Source organism: Lepisosteus platostomus, chromosome 12 (assembly GCF_059453375.1).
Source record: "Lepisosteus platostomus isolate fLepPlt1 chromosome 12, fLepPlt1.hap1, whole genome shotgun sequence".
NCBI classification, from domain to species: Eukaryota; Metazoa; Chordata; class Actinopteri; order Semionotiformes; family Lepisosteidae; genus Lepisosteus; species Lepisosteus platostomus.
This window is the reverse complement of record NC_142622.1, coordinates 34,260,715-34,283,627: the sequence shown is the minus strand read 5'-3', so window position 1 is coordinate 34,283,627 and position 22,913 is coordinate 34,260,715. Positions and strand designations below refer to the sequence as shown.

Sequence of the window (22,913 nt, the reverse complement as noted above, 5' to 3'; positions counted from 1 at the left end):
GCTGAAGCTGTAAAGACAATTTTAAAACATGTAGTTGGAGCTTAAGACTTTGAAAACGCCTGGAAGATTACATTTAGTGTAGACAAGTTCAGTGAAATGAAATGTATATTATACAAATATACAGTATAAAATGGGAAACACCAAGCTTGAAAATGAACCTGTAAAATACATTTGTTTTGGTGGACACATTATTTACATCTCTGTCACAATGTAATGTAGGGAAGCTACAGTATGGTCTAATAGAGGCAAATAATGTTAGGTGATATAATGCAGTTAAAAACAATTTAATTTAAATTAAGTTATGTAATGTTCAAAATTGTACAGTGCACTAGTAGGACCTCATTTAGATGTTCTGTACAATTTTAGAATTTCTGTACAATTCTGTACAATGAATTTTGGACATTCTAATACTAAAAATACATTGCTCTTGAATTAGGTCAGAGAAAAATTACCAGGTCCACTGCCAGACTGAGAGGAATGCCCTGTTCTGACAGACTAATGGAATTAAATGTTTTTAGTATCAAAATGACAAGAATGCAAGGGAAACTGATTTATTACAGATCCTGAAAGGCACTGACAAAGTTAATGTTATAGACTTCTTCAAAATCAACAATGAAACCTTTACCTAGAAGGCCACAAAAGGAAACATAGTTAAGTACATTTAAAACTGAGACCAAGAGGTGCTTTTTTGAATACAGGGATTTTGAGGTTTAGGACAAGCTAAATAATCATACAAAATAATAAAAATCTAATGACCTTTGTCAAAAGGCCTTCTCTCATTTGCAGATTTTCTTATATTCTTTAAAACCTCCGGGTCTATTAAATTATTTTTTCAAACATTTCATGAAATTGTATTTTAATTTGATGAGAACTTTTAAAGCTTTGTTACTTCGATCAATCAATTTTCAAGCACTACTTAATTCAATATATGGTCACAGTTAGCTGTGGCCGAACAAAGCGCACAATGAAGGAAACACTCTGGAAGATGCCAGAGACGGTAATTACCCTAGACAGCATGTCTTTCGCAGTGTGAGAGTAAACTGGAGCACAATGAAATTATCAGTGGTGGGATATATTTAAAAAATAGTCATTTCTATCCATATATGTAAATCTGAGGTTTTAATCTATTCCTGTTTATTACCCTCATTTATCTTGTTAGAGAGTTATTTCACAGCTGATTATTTTTCCAGATTTAATGCAACATTGCTGCTTTTTTTAGAATTTTCCAGTTATGAATTGTTTTAAATTCCCATGACTGAACCAGAAAGAATGAAATTGAACAAAATGCTATTAATCTAAAAAACTTTAATATTCAGTTTTCAACAATTCATTTTGACTTCTCAAGCATTTTTTAAAACAGATATATTTTAACCTTTAGTTAGAATATAACCACTTTATCCAGCACAGGGTCACAGGGAAGCCAGAACTTAACCTGGCAAGGCAGGGTACACCCTGGACAGGACACTAGTCTATCTCAGGGCATACACAGGCACAGACAGGCACACACTCACACCAGAAGCCAATTAAACTATCAGTATGACTGTGGAAAGAAACTGGAGCACCTAGAGGAAACCTATATGAATACAGGGTGAACACACAAGCTCCACGCAGGGAGCATTCCAGGTCCAAAATTCAACCAAGGGCCCTAGAGCTGCAAGACAGCATTGCTATCCACTGTGCTGCCCCATAAACGTAACATATAAGTATAATAATAATTAATATTAATAACTGATGTAGCGCTTTTCTGGACACTCAACTCAAAGCGCTTTACAGGTAATGGGGACTCCCCTCCACTACCACCAACGTGCAGCCCCACCTGGATGATGCGACAGCAGCCATAGTGCGTCGGAATGCTCACCACACATCAGCTATTAGTGGGGAGGAGAATGAAGACAATTCACAGATGGGGATTATTAGGAGGCCATGATTGAGAGCCACTGGGAAATTTGGCCAGGACGCCGGGGTAACACCCCTACTCTTTTTGAGAAATGCCCTGGGATTTTTAATGACCACAGAGAGTCAGAACCTTTGTTTTACGTCTCATCTGAAGGATGGCCCCTGTTTACAGTATAGTGTCCCTGTCACTATACTGGGGCATTACCCACACAGTACACAGGGTGAGGCCCCACTAACACCTCTATATGTAAATGTATATACTACACTATACAGTATATACATGTATATATTGTAGATGTATTATTTTTCACTGCTATTTTTTTGCAGGTAAATCTGTACCAATGTTATTTGCATCAAAAGAGAATCCGCGGACTTTGGTTTTATAATAGAATGATAATAGAATCTGCTCTCTCTGAAGCTGTGGCTTTTCTAAACCATGAAATTAGACGCTCTAAATGTTTTGTTTGTTTTGACAAAACTGTTGATATTTGAATCATGTTCCTTCTCTTTATACAGTACATGATAGGAATTTCTCTTTAAACTGAGAAATCACCTCTGTTGCTCAATCAATCTGCAGTTCAAATGGACAGCTGAGCCATACTTTTTTGTTATTGTCTTTTCAATTTTCCTCAGCTCACTTGGGTATGTCTTATAGATCTTTTTAGAAGTGTCATCTGTATTAGACATTCCCCAATGAGAGACTAGAATTCCTTGATTTTTAACATTATGACCAGGCAAATTGATATTTGAATTTCCCTGCCCCCATGATTAATAGAATGTTTAGTTGGATCTTTAATATTGCAAAATTTAGTAAAAAGCAACTTTTCAGTGTGCTGGAGTTTGTAGATGTTTTTTTACAAGGCTCATCAATTCCCTACCCATCTACTAAAAAAACTAAAAAAATAGAAGGTATGGTTTTGAAGATAGCTCTTAAACGTTTACTAATGTAGTATTATGATAAAATGGTCACAGCAAAAATAGTTCTGCTTTCATTTTTTAGATGAATTTTGACCACTGTACCTTTCAAAAGTTTCAATTGGTCTTTTCCCTACAATATTGCTATTCAACTTTCTAAACAGTGCTGCAGTTTGTACTTCATTTTATAAGATTCATAGAAAATTGAATGGAGAACCAAGATGTTTAGTATTTTCCTGTTGGTAATGAATGATGACTCGCATCAAATGCTAAAAACACCTGCCCATCATATCATTGATTATAATTCTGAAACTACTGGAGGTCACATACTGTAAATTTCCATGCTTATGCACTAGAGATGGAGAACATACCCTGAAAAATACCAAGGTGGTCTTTCTGCAAGATTCCTATTATTTATTTAAAGTATGAAAGATACATATAGATTAATTTCTTAAGAAACAGTCTTAAATTCATCTAGTGGGATGTGCAAAGAGCTTTGTGACAACATGTTTGTGTCTTTAGCATGAATATAACCATAAAGGGAGCCTGGATAGGGAGAAAATGCCCTAAACTACCAACTTTAAATGACCATGACCATGATTAAGGTGGATGACACATTCGTATGAAATTCTGCCTAATGTATTACTGTCATTTTTAGACATTACTGGAAACATTTTCATTTATAAAAGCATATCAAAGCTAAGCAGGTGTGAGCCTGGTAAGTACCTGGATGGGAGACCTCCTGGGAAAAACTAAGGTTGCTGCTGGAAGAGGTGTTAGTGGCGCCAGCAGAGGGTGCTCACCCTGCGGTCTATGTGGGTCCTAATGCCCCAGTATAGTGTAAACAGGTGCCGTCCTTCGGATGAGACGTAAAACCAAGGTCCTGACTCTCTGTGGTCATTAAAAATCCCAGGGCGTTTCTCGAAAAGAGTAGGGGTGTAACCCTGGTGTCCTGGCCAAACTTCCCATTGGCCCTTCCCAATCATGGCCTCCTAATATTCTCCATCTATGAATTGGCTACATTACTCTGCTCTCCTCCCCACTAATAGCTGATGTGTGGTGAGCGTTCTGGCGCACTATGGCTGCCGTCGCATCATCCAGGTGGATGCTGCACATTGGTGGTGGTGGAGGGGAGTCCCCATTACCTGTAAAGCGCTTTGAGTGGAGTGTCCAGAAAAGCGCTATATAAGTGTAAGCACTTATTATTATTAAAGCAATAAAAAGAAGACGTTTTATCCTAAATACTTTGTTGTCTAATAAGTATGTTCACTATAATCTGCTACTGTTTTGGAATATCCTCTAAGGTACGATGGAGATGTTTAGAAATGTAATATTTTTGTATTTCAAATTGTCCAACAAAGTATTAACATTAAAGAACAGTAATCCTTAATTGGAAACAAACTCCTTAAACAGTATAATATAATAACAAAATTGCAGCAAGTGACCCTTTATGCAGTAGAATAGAAGTTGCTTCTCAATATTAATTCAAAACAGCAGCAACAATTACTAATGGTAGTTTCTTTGCTAAGATTAAGCCTCACCATACAAAAATATATAAGTATGTGCTTCATCTGCATACATGAATAAAGATGATTGAAAGCATTACAAATAACTTAATAATATTTACAAAAGGGAACCATGGGTTATTCATGAGACCAGAATTTAGGAGAGACTTCAGCTAAGTTCACAAGCAGTGGTTAGCATTGCTACCTCACAGCACTGGGGCCTTGGGTTCAATTCCTGGGAGTTTGTATGTTCTGCCCATGTTTATATGAGTTTCCTTCCACAGTCCAAAGAAAAAGTCCAAAGTGAATAGGCTACAGGGAATTCTGGCCCTGGTGTGAGTGTGTGTTTGTTTGTGTCTTTGTGTGCCCTGCAATGGACTAGTATCCTGTCCAGGGTGTTGCCTGCTCTGTGCCCACTTCTGGTGGGTTAGGCTCTGGCTTCTGCATGGGCTACAGTAGTTAGAAAATGGATGTATGTACTGTATGATCAAAATGATAATATTCATGTCAAACAACTCAAAAAAAGTTATTTTCTCATGAAGGTCTCCATCTCCATGTCCATAGAGCTTAACTTTTTGTTCCTTACTGTTTAAACCATCTTGCATTAACACAGACAGCATGGCTGTCCTGATTAACAAGGAGCCGTTAATGTGGGGTTCCATCCATAATTATTTTAGCTTCCAATTGTGGGTGAGGAGCCTGATAGAAAATTTGGTTAGTAAAAAATCAAAATGTAAAATGGCAACAGAAATATGCACCAATCAAACAAGTACAAATAACTATTGATGTACTGTATATAATACAGTATATACATATATTGTGAAGCTGTTCTTACCTTAATTTTGACATATTTGTCCCTCCTTAAAAGTGGAACCCTACATTATGGTGTTCCTATTTCAACTGGGATGTCTTAAAATTTGAAGAAGTTGCAGAAAAACAGTGCACATTAAAGGACTTTTCGGAAAAGCTATAGTGAAAGAAAATGAATGGCAAGTAGTCCATGGGAGAACCGTAAACACCAAAGTGGTCCCACTCTAAAAAAAGTTGGGAACCACTGTCCTAGATCATACAACCTCCATGGTGGTGATATTTAGCTCACTGGTTGCTAAAATTGATTGGATTGACTTTTCTTGGCAAAACCACTTGTGTCCTGCTGAGTAGCTCTCAGTAGAGCTATGCAAGGACAAGTGATCTAATCTGTCAAGTGCCTCATTAAAACAGATCTGAACCCCTTGGGGGTTAAGTTTGAATTTATCTCTTTCTTTTTGTAGTGCAAAAATGGTTTATAACAATGCCGAGCAATGTCGTGTATCATAGGGGAAAATATGCCTATCCAAATCCAATATCTCTCACAAATACTCATTAATGCTTTTATTTCCATAAAAATCAGGGGCATCTAATTAACCTTGTCAGTTACAGTTAACAGTGGCTTAATAAAGTCCATATAAAACACTGAATGGCTGTTTACAATAAATGACAGAGAGAGACAGACAGAGCATAAGAAAGGTTATAATCAAGACAAGGCCATTCAACCCATTCAGCCCATGACATTGAATTAACAGGCATATTAAGAGAGGGAGAAAATGTTTGCAGACATCACAGCTCAACTTTTTTATTAAAACCTCACCTAACATTTCCCTACTCCAACTTATTCAATAGGTAGGCTTGTGCATTTATTGTATCCAGACAGAGCCTACATTATTCCTTTGAGTGAGCTCTTCCTCATATAACCCACGCTGTCAAGAGCTACTTCAGCTTAATATTGAATGATAGGCAATGATTTTATGCAACTGCAGTGGCTGATGAAAAGGGATGCAGCATGTATACTAAAAGTCATATACACATATACCCTTCCTACTTGTTTTTCTCTTGAAAAATCTAAGGTTTATATACTTTTCTAATTGTTTCTGTGGCATTCAAAGCAATAGTTGTTGTTGCAGAAGCAATTTAAAAGATTATACTCTTTACAAAAACAAATGTAGCCTGGCAACCCACACTCATCATAAAAAAAAAATCTACACTTAAATATTTGCACAGCGATAACACTATAAATGCAAATTGTGTTCAGCATCGAAAGCTCCTAGCGATCCAAATGCTGTGGGATTTGGCCAGGGTTTTGTTGTGTTATCGTAATGTGAGACTGCATTGCCGTCAGTACACTTACGTACATCTGGCTCATAGAGCAATCTTCTTTTAGTCTAATTTGATCTTACACCTCAGCCTTAAACACAATTAACAGGATGATTTCCGGTTTCCTGATGTCAAGGCTAACAAAATGTAATATGAATGTTTTTCCTAAAGTTTCCTAATGATTTTTGTTTCATCTCAACTTCAGGGAAGCTACTTGTACCTGGGATGGTCATATACAGATTCATGACCTATCTTTGCAGCACAGTGTACCATAGAAGAAGAAAATGAAACTATCCACCTTTTGCCTGACAAAAGGTGGTTTAACTGATGTCGACCTTTACATTAGCTAAAACAAATCAAAGACAGTTACAATCTTCAGTGAAAACATACTGTATGACTAACTCAGCATGAAAATAAATTCAACAACTGCCTTGAATAAAGTCTGCACTTTATGGAACAGCAAAATAGGACACAAAGATAATTAACGCCCATTTGTTTGTCTTGTTATGATATTGCTGCAGAAACCACAGCCTCTCGTTGAAGGGATTGCCTGAGATTTCCTTGAGGGTTCCACAATATAACCAGTAAATAACCAGCACAGGAGATCCTGTGATCTTGCACGACAGGCCCTGGAGAATTTCTCGGCTGTAAACCAACTTGTTTTTCTTGCCCTTGCAAGGCTTCTACTTCAGCCTACTGTCAGCAATATTGATACTACGAGTATTTCTCTCCATAATCCCCTGCAGTGCACCAAAACATGATTTCACATCAGTAACAAAAAGGATCCTTCCACTTTTCTCTTTTCCAAGTAGGAGCTAGAATAAAAGAGGTTCATAGCATACAACATACAGTTATTTCTGCTGCATAACGTAGAAAGGCATTATTAAAGAGCATACAGTAGCTCTCTTCAAGCATCCTCTCTTAAAAGTCAACAAGAAAGTATTAGTCAGAGACTTCCTTGTCACTTTTGGAATATCATTTCCCCTGTGAAGTACATTGCTGTTTGCCATATCTGGTTTCAATTGGTTGGAATCAATTCTGTCTTATAATGGAATTTTGAAATGTAAAGTGTGTATATACCACAGGTTCTATTCACAAACATTCAGAATTTTATCAGAATGGGTACTCCACTGAAATATGGAATTCAAATTGAAGCTGCTCTCCTAATTCTCAAGGTAGCATTCAAATGCATTCTCCAGTCAAAAAGCAACATGAGAATTTGTATTTGAATTCAATTTCTGCATGTACTGTTTCCAATTTAAATAAACTAACACATGTGATTGGTGTCTCATCCTACAGCTTCCCTGATTACATTTGCCTTTGTTCTCCTGTGAAGACATGGCAGACTAAAACAAATGTCCGGACACACAGCACCTGCTAATATGCCAAATGCACAATCCGAAGTTGTCAAAGGAATAAGGCACCTTCATTTTTTCTGTTAGAAATTGCTAAAGCAATACAGTTTTTCCTGCAAATAAAACTGGACTTAAAACCCGACAGCTTTAAAATTTTCAAAGACAAAAAGAGAGAAAACAAAAGAAAGAAAACTGTTTCCAATTCTTTAAAAAATTTTAGTTGTGCACCAAAATATAGATGATAGGTGCAAACATGAAAAAAGGTAAGGTAAGTACCTGATATAATGCCAATACAAGATGTACAAGGTGTAACCCCAAAATATTTCCAAAATATGTTACAAGAGATATATTACAAAGAAATATATATATATATTAAGAGATGAGGCACAGCTGAAATAAGAAAATATTTCTTAAAATAAATCTGTTAACTTGTTATATAATATTTATCAATTAATATTCCATTTGTTCTCCCTGAGACTCAAACTATAGTTTAAAAGTGGAACTTTGTATTACCGATTAATCATGGCAAGGTACTAGAGAGCAGGCACACACTCAAGAAATCAAGACAGAAATCAATCAAGAAACTGACCCTGGAATACCAAATTTGTTCTCTGTATCACTTGCACCAGTAGAGAGCCTCTATTTGGGCTGCATAAAAAGGATCCTTCAAAATCATATACTATATAAAATGGATCAGGTGAATGAATTGAGCACCTTACTATCATGTCTAATATCAGATACTTAGACAAAGACAAATGTATGAAGCAGTCTGAAAAGGGGCACAGTGGTGTTTAAATCAAGCATGTGCTATTTCTATTCCTGTACATTTTCTTAGTGAAATAAACATGAGAATCTTTCTTTGAATGACGTTGAGTCGCCAAATTCCACTTTTGAACACTGGAGGATAATACCTCTGCCAGCTGCATTCTAACACAAGCATTTTCCTTGCAATATACAGTACAGTACCATGCCCTGCAACTGACCTGGAGTGAGTCTTGCCACGTACTGTATGATTGTAACGGCATTCGTATGAAAGAACCATAAAGTGTTTTTGTCAATTAAACACACAGAAAATTAGAAACATACATGAGAGAGAAAAATGTTTATAGCAAACAAATCTGTTGCTCTCTAATGTGGCAAGATACAGAGTCTGGGCCCACAGGCATCTAGTGGCATGACAGTTTGTTCCACTCTTTTTTTTTTACAGACATTGGGCATTGTGGCAGGGAGTCAAGACTCCTGTTCCTGGAGGTAGCTCGAAGCAAGCCATTTCTTTTACACCGAAAGATAAAGCTCTGCCTGGACTTGGTTCACCAGTACATGTCTTCCTGTCTTAATCTTAAGAAGACTGCGAACTACTGTACCTTTAGGAGTACAGTATGTTACATACAGTAAAAGCCAGAAAATATGATATCAACAGAAATAGAAGATAAAGGACTTTTATTCTTTTTTCTTTTTTTATTTTCACAGTGGCATTTAGTGCTTACATGGGTTCAGAAGGACAAGGAGAGAAGAGTTCATCCTCACTCTTAATGAAGCACCTTGGCTGCATCTCTGGCAGAGTTTTCTGAACTGTCCCTGTTCCCCCGCACAAGCCCTGCTGCAAAACACCCCAATCTGTTTCTCCATAGCTGCTGGTCTTGTGGAAGGAGCTGGAGGACTGCATGAAGACCTGATGTTGGCTCCTATTATGCACAGCCTACCCTCTACTTCTAGAGAGGAAACATTCTTTATGGGCTCTGGCCTCGCTATGGTAACTGATGTACATTACCATCAGTACTGGCAACCTGCCCTGGCTTTAGAAGGGGAACCTGGAGGCTTGATCTGAACATAGGGTCCTAATTTTGGCTATTGGTCCATGTCATCTCTTTCCTCCTGCTGTTAGACGGATGCTGTCTACTTTGAGGATGAGTGTCATCCTCCTAAAATGGAGTTTCCACACTGCTGGTTGGGGTTGAAACCTGTACTTCCGGTCTGTTCAGGAGGACAATTTTCCCTTCCCCTTTGAAACTCTACCTATGCTGCTAAACTGATATTATTGCTTTCACAAAGAACGTTTGTCCTCCAGTGCTGGGAGCTCTCACCAGGGCCCTGGTACCTTCACACTCCCCCAAAACCCAAAGAGATTCAAAGAGACACACTTCTAAAAAGAGGCTAAACAGCTTTGTATACAACAGTTAGAACAGAACGCCAGCAGGAATAATAATTAAACATAAGCAGAAACAATTATTGGAACTTATTTCTTACTGTCTAGGGTTCCATCCCATATGATAAGGTGGTCATTCTTGCCTTCTGCCATAAGACTGTACAACGCATCCACCTTGCGTCTGGGCAGAGGCAACATTGACAGTGACCTGTTTCTGGACTGAACAGTAAACTGCTACATCTGTTCTTTTTCTTTTCCCGTTTACAACTGTTTTTGTGCAATATATGCCAGGGACCCGTGCACTACATTTATATTTATATATATCTATATTTACATCTATATTTATATTCATATGTGTGCTACAATTTTTCTGCGTACTGTTCTGTTCTAGTTTGTTCTTTGTGTGTCCTGGACTGTGAGTAACTCTTTTAGCGCACCCCTCACTGTACTGATTGTATTGTATGTATTGTACTATTATTATTATTGTATCATTCGTTACACTGTGGCTGTGTTGTCTGTGTTAAGCTGCTGTTGCAATGCAATTTCCCTCACGGGATCAGTATCTATCTATCTAATCACAGGAGCCCAAGCTGTAGTCCCATTTTCTCCTTCTAGGGGGCCTGTGATTGTGAGGTACAGTAGCTCATGTCAGAAATGAAAGAGAATATAGTGATTCAATATGGACGCCTAAGGACAAGACCAAGGAGAGTATCATGTCTTTGAAATAAGGAGTTAGTGGCTAATGAAGAAAAGTATTTAATAAAACAGCTGAGATTGGTGAGAGGAAATCTGACAGTAGACATCACATTGAGGTCAGGTGTCAGTCAACCAGTGCTTCAAAAGCCTTTCCAAGAAATCTGCACCACTCCTAGGCGCACAGTGAGGCAACACTCCAGTGTATTGGGGCTCACAGAAACCAATTATACAAAAAAATGATTCCAGGTGAAGCAAACCAAAGCAATCTAATGCAATGTGCTGGAGTGTCCTGGGCCCTAGTTTTGCACTTATATGATTTTTTTCAGATTCAGTGTTGTAAAGTTTAAACTGCGCATCTAAGTTTATTAAGAAACTCTCTAAATAGAAAGTGGCATTTTAAAAGCAGAATACAAATTATTAATGTTGATGGCCTAGATTTAGTATAAATGGTATGATATTGACAAATGGAGTTCTAGAATACTGTGGCGTATAGCAATGTGTAGAAATTTCACACTGTACTGTACAGTATATACTGTACTTAACTACATAACTAAAACTTTTCCTTCTGTCCCAGAGGGGCAGGCACAAGTGTGACTCTCATTCAGATTCCATCTGCCTTGTCAGGCTGCATGCTATTCCCACAGGGAGACACATGCAGTGCGCTGTTGTACGTGGATTTGTGCTTCTCCTGTGGTCATAGCAACCAATGCGCGTCTGGTTGCCCAAAAGAGACTTCTGCCAGTCCTATGCTGTAGCTCTGGAGACACAGAGGGAATCCCTATGTAATAATGTGGACTTTTATTTGCGCTGCGTGTTTCCTTAAAAACATGTGTCTTTGGGGGGAGACGCCATTTGCCATTCTTTAATGAAAGTCAGATTTGTGTTAGCTTCCAGTTCCCCTCATAAACGAGACAGAAATGAAGGCTGAAGGCTTAATGTGATAGAAAGTGCTCACAACACTACAGTTCCAACTAGCGGATATCATTTTATTACTGTAAAAAATAGGAAATGAAACAATTTGTATTGTGCTAATGCCGGTGGCTGCTCAGCACTTCCTCTGATATTTATTCTATCTGCAAATCTAAAATCATTACATAAATTGTGGAATAATAAGTCCACATGGAAAGCCTTTCATGTTAAGTCTGGAATTACAGTGTCACTTAAAGAGACAACCGTTCTGCTTGCGAAGGACAGCTGTCTTTTGGTATTGGGTTCTTTTTGATCCAATCAAAAGTAGTAAAATAAAGGCATCCTGTTTCCCTAAAGTAGCAAATTCAACAAATAAATAAAAAAAGTTCCAAAATATGAAAAGCATACAAACAACATATATTGGCCTTGAAGTGGATATTCAAATATAGTATTTTCAACAATGAACAACACTGTTTCTGAACTGGTCAGTGCTGAATGTGTATATCAAGGAAATAAAGCACATACAGTACCACCATTTAATGTGTGCCAGTATTTAATGTGTTGAGTTGGAAATATTTTAATATAAATAATGTTTCTGTTAATTCAAAATATACAGTATAATCAGCTTTGCCTGAAACTGATGAGAAAAGTCTGTTTGAATACAATGACAACCGTTTTATCTGCAGAAAGAAAAATATGCATTATTAAGAACTCAAAGTACTCTTTTACAAGCAATATCTTCCATGACTTCAAGCACATTGAATTTCATACACGGCGAATTTCATATGTGCTGATGTAGAGCGTTTTCAATTTGAGAAAATGTTACAGTGCTTTGCAAAAGTGTTCATTCCCCCTGCAAATGTTCCACATTTTGCGGTTGCATTCATGACATTTTCAAATAGGAGGATATTCTGTATCTACAGAGTTTAATCTAAAGTAATAAAGGTACAAATGAATTATTAAATATTTTTGTAAACGACAAAAGATTCTTGATTACATGCAGTAAGTACTTATCCCCTTTGTTATGGCAAAGCTAAATCAGTTCAGATGTAAAAGAATACTGTATGTGAAAGGTCACTAAAATAAGTGTATAGTAATAATCTCTGTGTGAAAGTGTGAACTTTTATTCCCCCGTCCCTCTGCTGGATCCCGCTCCGGCTTTTAACTCTGTCTGTCAGGATGGATTACCCGGTTTTGGACTTCTGCTATACCCATGGATTTGCCTCGGACTGCCTTGGACTGTTTGCCTCGGCCACACCTCCCCCGAACACCAGCGCACCATGAACACGCCCCCTGTTTTCCTTCTAGCCCCTTTGCATGCTTTTTTCCCCGTGTTTTCCTCACTCCTTCCCGGATTGTGTTGTCTACACAGAGTCCTGAAAGAACGCTTCTTGACAGGTAGAGACCTATCCAAAAATATGGACAGTGGTAATCACCATTAAAGGCACTCCTACCTAGCAGTTACAGTATTCATAGGGTTGAATACTCTATGCAATTTCATTTCATATACTGTATCTTCTTTGTAGATTTTGCAGATGTCCAAACTCCACAAAAAACCCTACCACAAATACATATGATACCAAATGTGTATCAGACTTCAGAAATTCTATTCTCAATATTCTATTATTTAATATCTAAATGTATATATTCACAAAGGATGAATATATAAAGATTTGCATGGGAACAAAACAGCACTTACAGTCACTAAATGTGGAGCATTTGTTTTGCATGCAGGTTGTTAGTTGTGTGACTATTTGTCACAGCTGATTAATTCCCATACCTCTCTGGTCCTTGCTTGTTGAATACTTGTGAGCTGAAAAGATCTATAAACATCAGTGGCAGGACTTGTTAACATATGTTCCAACCCAAAAGCAAAGTGTCAGCCAGAATGAGAGAGGGGAGTGTTTGCCATCTAAAGAGATGCTGCAGTAGTTTTTAATATTACGAGCACATTTAAAAGTTTAAATATTCTAATTTTTGACAGTTTTTACTGTCCCATCATGAAAATGGAACAAAAAACAAAACAAAACAAAACATAGTTTAATGGAAACAATGTAGTTATTTTCCTTTATACTGTGAAGTGTATGGTACTGAAATTGGCTGTTTATTCTTTTTTTTTTGTTCCTTGCAGATCGAGAAAACAAAGATCAATCAAGTCAATGTCAAACATTAGTATTAAGACGCAAGTAATAGGTTTATTCCATGCTGAAAAGAGAAGAAAGAAAGCACAATGCTTCAGTCGTGGAGTCAAACTTGATACCTTGATACCCGAATAAGGCTCCACAGTCTAAACGTTTTTTCTTTCTTCTCTTTTCAGCATGGAATAAACCTATTTCTTGTTCCTTTTGCAGCCTACGCATGCTGACGCAGCTAACCACCTGAACTATATTAGGAATAAGATTCTCAAAATACAGTACATAGTACGATATATGAATACTCAGAAAAGGCTATGGACTGGACTAACATTGGTAAAAAAAAAATTTCTTGCACACATTAGCTACGTTTAAAATAAAGCCTTTCTTTACAATTTATAAGAACATGAATGGAACAGTAGAACAATTAATAATGCAGGAATTAAAAATGATTGGACATTTAACCTACAACCAAAAACAAAAATTGTCAATGGTCAATGGAAGGATGGCAAGTACAATAATGCAGTTAATTTGCAATAACTTTATTTATTCATTAAACAAATAAATAAATAAATGTATTTATTACAGTATCTTTAAAATACGTTTTAAAATATACTGTTGTCACTCATTTTGTAATGTCTTTGTGTTTTCTTGTGTGATCTTTAAAACTGTCACTGAATGCTATGCAATTTCATTATAAAATTTACTGCTAGTCAATAAGTATGCATTATTCTCATAAAACACGATCCCTGAAATAATTCAGTTTCTATTTAGAAAATTAGGATAAGTTGCTGGCCTGAATTTGTCTGAAAAAACATTGCGTACAATTTTAGAATGTCCTTGCTCTCAGACACGTGTTTAGCTTCACTAGTTGACACAGCAGTACCATGGATGACTATTGCACAATGGATAAAAGAGAATGTACTGGATGAACCTTTCAAGTAACACTCCACGCACAATATTAATATACAGTATGTAGTCATTCTATATAGCAAAAGACCAGATGCTCAATGTATATCCATGTGCTACAATATTTCTTACTACTATAATAGATCTTACTTCTATCATTATTCTTTTGTGTTAGAAGAACATTTAAATAAACTATAGGCTTTGCCAGTTTTTTATAATTAATATTGCCTTTCTCAGCTATTCCAGTACTACTGTGTCACTGGATTGATTTGACAGGGACCCCTTGCTGGGAAGGAGAGGATCTGAGCAGCCAAATGTTTCCTTCCAGAACTACTTGCCAACATCCACCTCCTGGCTAGCGGATGCTTGGCAGTGGGATGGTGTTGATGTGTGTGTGTGTGTGTGTGTGTGTGTGTGTGTGTGTGTGTGTGTGTGTGTGTGTGTGTGTGTGTGTGTGTGTGTGTGTGTGTGTGGTTGGGGGGGGTGTTAATTTCCTGCTTCCCTCCCACATACTAGAAGAAAACTTCATGATGAAAAAGATAAATAAATGCTGTGTAATGTGTCATTCACATTAAACTCACAACATCCCTTAAATTGTTTTAGATGCCAACAACGAAGTCAATGTTGTCTCCTTTGCATCACACCCATCAGCCTTTGGTACCACTGACCAAGTGTAGAATAACAAGAAAATAACAAGGAAAGGTTGTTCTCTTATGAAAGGAAGCCATTCTGCCATTTAGCCTATTTAATAGGATTTATCGATAGAAGGATCTCATTCAGCTTTTTCTTGAAAGAAGAAAGGGGTTTCATCTTTTTCCATACTCCCACAACACACTGGAGTAAGAAGTGCCTTCTGTTCTTGGCTTTAAATACACTTCATGAATATGACACAATATGACATTTATGGCACAAAAGTGCACCATTGGTAAAATAGATTTTTTCACCAAGATGCCCAGTGCCTGCTCAAGTGCAGCATGTGATAAAGAGAACAAAGTGAAAGCTGCACAGGTCTGTTTTAATCAGACTATGATTCACATCGACTGAGCTGAGGCAGCACATGGCATAACTTTTACTCTCTAACCTAAGAGAATAATAGCAGACAAAATTAAGATAGAAAGCAGCTTTAAACTGTTTACCTCAAAGGACCTTGAACAGAAAATGTATGATTTAGGAAGCTGGTGAACAGGAGTTCTAAATGAATGATTAAGGTGAAGAGGGAAGACCTTCTGTACTGTACATCATTGCTGTGTGCAATGAATACTAAAACCTGCTTGTTGCCATTCATCCCTGAATACATTCCTGCAGTCTGAATTTTTTTCTTCGTTTCCAAAAAGGACAAATATGCACAAAATTAACAGTTTCTGCGAGTTGCCCTATCAACAGTATTCAGCAGTTCATTAAATGTCAAAATGGAGCACTCTGAGGTAAAGTAAACAATTGAATTACATAAAACATAACAATATGTCTGTTGTTATTGACATCTAAGAACAACAAGTATTTTAGTGAAGAACTTCTGCTTCTTATTAATGCCTTCATCTGTGCAACTGAATATTATTGCGTCTAGTGAGGAGATGTATCGCACTGAAGTTCTCTTGAGATTTCTTCTGTAATCAATACATTTTATTGACTGTGCAACATCCCATGTAATAATTACAGACACTTCAACAGTGTACTACTTTGGACAAAAAATTCACTTTCAAGGCTAACTGCTCAGCTGGAATCAGCTTTTGTAGCTGAAAACAAATGGTTGGGGGTAAACTGGAGACGTTTTTTTTTTCAAGTTTGATTGTCTGCAATGTTCAAGCTTATATCCAGTGGAGAAAGGGCATAGTTATTATGATTGCATCCAGAGTATGGGCTCTTCTGGTAGTATTGTCTACCATCTGTGGCAATGCATCCACCCTGGCCAATCTGTGAACCAGCACTTTATGACAGTGTAGTCAGCGGTATTAAGCTTTACAGCTTGGCTGTAAAACTGGGCAGTGTAGAAGTATGATTTATGTACATATATGCAAACTGTATATGTTGTATGTTTGTTTTTAAGGAGACAGTAACTGATCAGCAAATATAATCCACAATTTCCCCTTGTTAAGGTAACCAAAAACCCCAATCAAAACCACTCTAATTCTCCAGACTACTTATGTATAGAATAACAAAAAATACAGAAAGCATTTCAATCCAAAACCATGAATATTTTCCATGTTCTGTGTTCTTTACACACACAATGTCCCACCAAGCTTGATATCGGTTCAGAATGGCCCAAACTCATTAGATCTGGGCCATCTACAGTACATACCTCCAAGTTGTACTCTTCCACAGTCCTTTTTAGGGGATCCACTATCTGCCAGCAAATTAAGATGCAGAGATCAATTAGCAGCATCCCACCGACTATTATCAGCAGCTTCTGGTCTTTAATAATCTGTAAAAACAAAACAGAAGAGAGGCAATGAAGAGGCAACAGTAGCCAGTGCTTCTGATTTTCGACAAAGCCATTTTTTGCATTCAGGACTTCCTTTGATGAAAGACAAGTACATTGATCTTTTTACAGCATTTGACTGGAATGGAAAACCAAAGGAAAGGTCAAAACACGCCATACTTTTGAAAATCGGGTATATAATTTATTCATTTACATCATGTACAAAACAGTGCAAAAAAGAAGAGGGTTTGGTGGTTTAGGAGATGCTGTGATGAAAGGTTTAGGCCAGACGAAGCCAGGTTTGATGTAATGTACCTAAAGAAGTTTAGGGTAAGAGGCAAGAGAGGTCAATTTTATCATTTTCACACCATAATAGTCGACTCATAATGAAGTGTCACCATAGGCTTGGGAAAAATATTTGTGCATATATTGGTACATCAGCTCATATCTGCAGTGTAAATAGTGATCAAAATGTATTAATAAACATTTATCTTTTTAATTTGAACGAGATTGATAGAAAAAGTTAAAACATTTTCAAGCATGATGAATTTTAAAACCAAACACATTTTTATATCTATCTTTTAGCCCACACGGGTTGATACAACACACTCAAAATATTTTGTGACAAAAATAAAAGATTTGGAGGGAAGCTTGTAGCTTTCTCAATTATGATTGCTATGCCACAGGAGATTCTGGACTATCATGGCAAATTATGGTTATGTTCCCTGATTTAAATATAGTAGATGTGCTTTGTTTGCCACATTTAAGCTGTTTTGCAATAACATCCTAACACTGAAAGGGCACTTGAGTGAAAAACCATAGTGTATTTTAATATAAGGTGTTTTTTGCACCTCTGAATATAGCAAATCCCCACTTCCAGTATATATTTTCAAAGAGTCATTTTCTGAAAGGTTCTTTAGTTACTGTAGATGTGAAAGACAAGATGAAGTGAATAACTTAGCCGAGTGAAAATATCTACTTATTTAAGAGTTACAATATTTAAAACATAAGTAGTTTATGGAACCTCACTTATTTTTTATACTGATGCACAATGAAAATGCAAAAGGCTTGGCTTGGCATCAATAGCTCATCGAGCACATGCATAATGATATTTGCATTGTAAATAGTGAGGAGATTTTTTGATTGTTTGAAGAGTATTGGGCTTGTTAGCAAAATAGTGAGCACAAGTCATTCGAGTCGAAATGATAAAAGAGTTGACTACAGAGTTTAATTAACAAAAACTGATTAGAGCATGCCCTGTTTGAGTAGTTATGATTGCCTGGTCGTGTTTGGCATGATTCTAGTGCAGAGAATGCAGGAAACTGGCTCTGTGAGAGCCTGGATGCATCCTAGAAGTCAAAGAATTACTGAATGGGCCTAGAGTCATTGCATCTATTTGATGGACCTGTGCAATTGTTCTACACTGCAGATTCCAAAGCAGAAGAAATTCCAGAAAGACATAACCAGTGCATCATTGAATGACTAGAGTTTCCCTTCAGAATGAAAATAGTATGCATGATGGAAGGCAGTTCAGGGGTAACATGCTGACAGCTGAGAAGCACAAATTGCCATCTCCTAAAACGTAGAATAGAATCTATAAGCAAAATATATCTGAGTTGGCAGCAAAAAGACAGGCGGTGTGTTTTATTCAGCAAGAAAATATTTTGCTCTTGACTGATGGAATGCAATGCAAAGTTGTGATGCCAAATGCTGCATAGTTTATGACAACCAGAGGGACAATGGAAATATGATGTGGAAAGGAATTTCCTTTAACACAAAAACATTTTTGGTGAAGTGTCACCAAACTCTCAGTAACGTATAGAAGAAGTCTGTAAGCCAAATATTTTTCCTTTCCCACAAGCTAGTCAAAAAGTGTTGATTTCCACTAGAATAATGCAAGGCCGCATAGTGATAAGATTATAGTATTGTGCCAGAACAAAACGGCATCAGCCGAGTGTTTGTGTGTTGAAAGTCGTTTTTATTTCATATACATATGGAAGTCTTGCTTGTGGAACAAGACTTAAAAACCAACCTTTATACTGCTTCTTTATATAGTGGAACAAACAATACAAGATACACTTCTCACATGACTCTCTGCTTGCCTAGTGGCTATAAATGGTAATTCTAAAAAGCTGACCATTACATATATATCCTTTATTGCCTGCTTGTGTGACCATCAGCCCCTTCTGCTGAATTGACCCTTTGTTCCCAGAGAGGTCATTTGGTCATTTCCAAACTATGTCAACTGAGCATAAAGATATCAGGTGGCTATGAAATCTTTGAGACCAGATATCCTGAGACGGCTTTAGAAAAATATAACTAAAATGATATATAGCTGACAAGATATAATACGAACTTATACTGTAGTAAAACACTTTTAGTTAATTCCCTCAATAGTGTAACGTCAAGCTACTGTAGATACGTCAATGTCCTGCTAGGACCAGCTTTTACTCTTGACCGGAGTCCAACTGAACATCTCTGGGACAATGACCAATCCCATCAGTAGGAGACAACCAGAACTGGCCAACCTTCACCAATTGGCTATGGCTGCATAAGAGGAGGAACCACAGCAGAGTATCGTGAGGCTGATCAGGTTAATATACCCATATGCCAATGCTCTGTGAGGTCTCACCTGATATTAAATTTGTAATGTTTTCATTATGAGAAAGTACAGTATGTAACAGTTTACGCTAACAATATATAATTCTTTTATCTGTATTTTGTTCACCTTTTCAGATTTTTAAAATATTTGTTTAATGGTATACGGTACCATTAAACCAGAGTCTTGTGTTCCTTTTATTTCACACCACCATAGCTGAATCATAGTAAGGGCATGTGTTTAAAACCAATGCATGCCTTTAAATATATTGCATAACCTTTTTTTAAAAAAAAAATAATCTAAAATTGCTTTCAAATAAAGGCCTGTATTTTCATGGGAAAGATTTGCTCGGAAAGATTTTAATGCTAACTCCAGCCGGAAGACGGGGCAGTCAGCTAAGCCATTACAAATACATACAGAAACTCCCTTGGCCATTCACTCTAGACATGGTTTTAGGGCAGATCAGCCTGGAGGTACAACACAGTTAAACAAAACTGTTAGTGTACTGTTTGAAATTTCTAGTGGGAAGTGTGGGCTGATAGGGCTACAGTGCTTTGCATTATATTCATGAAAAGCACAGACCTATTGTTGCTGTGTGCATCCAAGCAAAACAAGAGATTGTTGAACCTAATCAAGGGCTCCCTTTGAAAATAAATTAAACGTTTCATTGGAGACATAACATGCCTGAATCACTGCTCCAGTATTTGAATTGTAAAGTCAGGGATGCTGAAGATTTTAGAGGAAGTCAAAACTCTTTAACAAATAAACACAAACAGAACTCATGAGTCCTTGCTTTAAAGTATATACAACATACAGTAATAAACATTTGATTTTTGGGTACATACATGCATTTGATCATATTATAACAAAACCACACATCCTCTGATTTCTTAAGTATTGAGACATATTCATATTAATTACATTTCAAATTATGAAAGCACATCCCTTTAAGGCACAATATCATGAAGTCAATGACCCATTAAGTTCACCACATTCTTTATATAATCATTTGAGATACTTTGCCAAGCCTTTGCTGTGGGCACTCTGAGCTTTTGCCTACTCTTGGGGTATTTTGACATTTATTTCTTCAGCATGTAAAACGCATGCACAATTGGATTTTGATGTGGAAATTTTCTACTTGCTGTGGTTTCCCCCACAGTCGAAAGACATGCTGGTGAGTTAATTGGCTTCTGGGAAAATGTGCCCTGGTGTGAGTGTGTGCGTGTCTGCCTGTGTCTGTGTGTGCCCTGTGAAAGACTGGTATCCTGTCTAGGGTGTATCCTGACTTTCACCCTTGCTTGCCAGGATAGACTCACTTTTGGGAACACTAGCAGACTCTACCAATGCCACACAGATAACATCCCAGGAATCGAATACAGGGCTCCAGAGTCTTGAGGCACCAATGTGCTGCACAGTGCTGCCCTGTGTTTAGTTTTTGCACTACAAAAAAACTCTCATCGCATCCATATACAGGTAGTTCAAATTTTAACTTATCTGTCCAGAGAATTTTCTTCTAGTAGTCTTGTGAATGGTTCAGGTGCTCATTGTTGAATTTCAGACAGGTGGTAATGATATTTTTCAGGGAGCAATGTTTTCTTCCTGGCTCTTCCTGGTGGCTGTGGCATGAACACTGACATTAGCTGCACAGAGAGAGAGGCTTGCAGAGCCATAAATGTTACTCTGAGATTCTTTGTGACTTCATGGATGATTTTCCAGGGTGCTTTTGGAGAAATCTTGGCAGGATGACAGACCCTGGATAGAGTCACCATTATCTTGAATATTTTTCAATTTGTAGACAGTTACAATAACTGACAGTAAAAAAAATTGAATTAAACTTTGTGCAATGGTATACAAGGTGCAAAAATACTGATTTAGACATAAAGTATTTCATTGTTTTGCACTTTGTACACCATTGCATCTCAGAAAAAATGTTAAATATAAATCCTTATTGCTATTTAAGAAAAAGAATGGTTTCAATTAAAAAGGCATCATGGGTCAAACATTTCTATATCTCATTTATACAGGGGGTCCATAAATATTTCTTTGCACTATACTACAGTACATAACATTGAACAATAAAAGAATTTCCTGAAAAATGTAAGATTTATAATGTGCAATGGAAAGCAGTGCAATATGTCTATAATAAATACTGTATATATCTGAGAGATAAAGACATTTAACATGTGGCACATGTACTAACTGAGAACAAGTAATATCCTTTTACAATAGCAGATAAAGAGGACAAAACTTGTTTTAATCACTTCTGGACACTCCTAAAGCTTGTTTTCCTACAGTGCCTTCTGAACAAAATACTGTATACACAAAGGATTAGGATGTGGCTTTATATGATATTGTCTAAAGAAGCTAGACATATATTAATCTAAATATTGTTAATTTTTAGTTTGTAGTCAGTCAATTTCTTTGTAGTCCCACTCTAAATTAGAGACAGGTATACAGATTTGCATTAAGCCAGGGACAGGCAATCACTTTGTATTGCTCCTGAAGAAATAAGAGTTACGTAGCTTGTGAGAATTCAAATACTGGAATGAGCAAAAAATATATAAAAATGAATATAAAAATATTCATCTGAATGTGAATCCCTTTATAACTCTACAATGAAGCAACGAAAGGGAAAGTACCTTCAAGGAGTTGATGTAAAACAGGTGACTAGGAATGCTATATTTCCCTGGATTTTGAAAGTATTTCCACCAAATACTAAGTCACAATTAATAGCATAGTTGTGGAAGAAATAACACAGTTTTCGATGCTGAATAAGAACAACACTATAAATTAAATCTTGTAGTCAGAACCGAGGGATCAGACTAAAGTGAATGCCAGGATTAAATTCACATTTTTTCAGGTCAGCTTTTACCTATTTAGTTGTTTATCAAGGTTGTGAAGAACAGTAAATCTCAGTACCTATTGTAAGTATGCAGAAACTTGGAAAAATTGCACAATCAGAAGAGTGCTTGCCTTTTGATTACAAAATGTGGTAATGGCCAGTATTAAATTAATTCATGTTATACACTGATAGTGCATCACAATCTTAAACATAGATAGCAGATGAGGCAGAGGTATGAGGTACTGCACATAAAATATGAATATGTGATATTCCTGCATCACAGTAACAACTTTTTGTTCCCTTTTTAAGAAATCTAGATGGTAGAATGATTTATCCTGTGCACATTACAAGCTAAAATATAAACACGTGTATCAGAAATCAAATCTAATGTCAAAGAAGAAAAAAAAAGTAATGTCTTGACTGAAATGTACAGAAAGCAATACATATGAAATGTGTTCACTTC

At 36.9% G+C, this 22,913-nt stretch overlaps 1 protein-coding gene across 1 annotated transcript in view; it reads right to left on the bottom strand.

The window, feature by feature from the left end:
* Positions 1-22,913, bottom strand: part of gabbr2 (gamma-aminobutyric acid (GABA) B receptor, 2) — a 341,200-nt gene that overhangs the window by 62,043 nt on the left and 256,244 nt on the right. Inside the window, exon 13 of the mRNA XM_088601719.1 lies at positions 16,890-17,012. Within this exon, the coding sequence (XP_088457845.1) occupies positions 16,890-17,012 (123 nt within the window). The remainder of the gene's footprint in view (positions 1-16,889; positions 17,013-22,913) is intronic.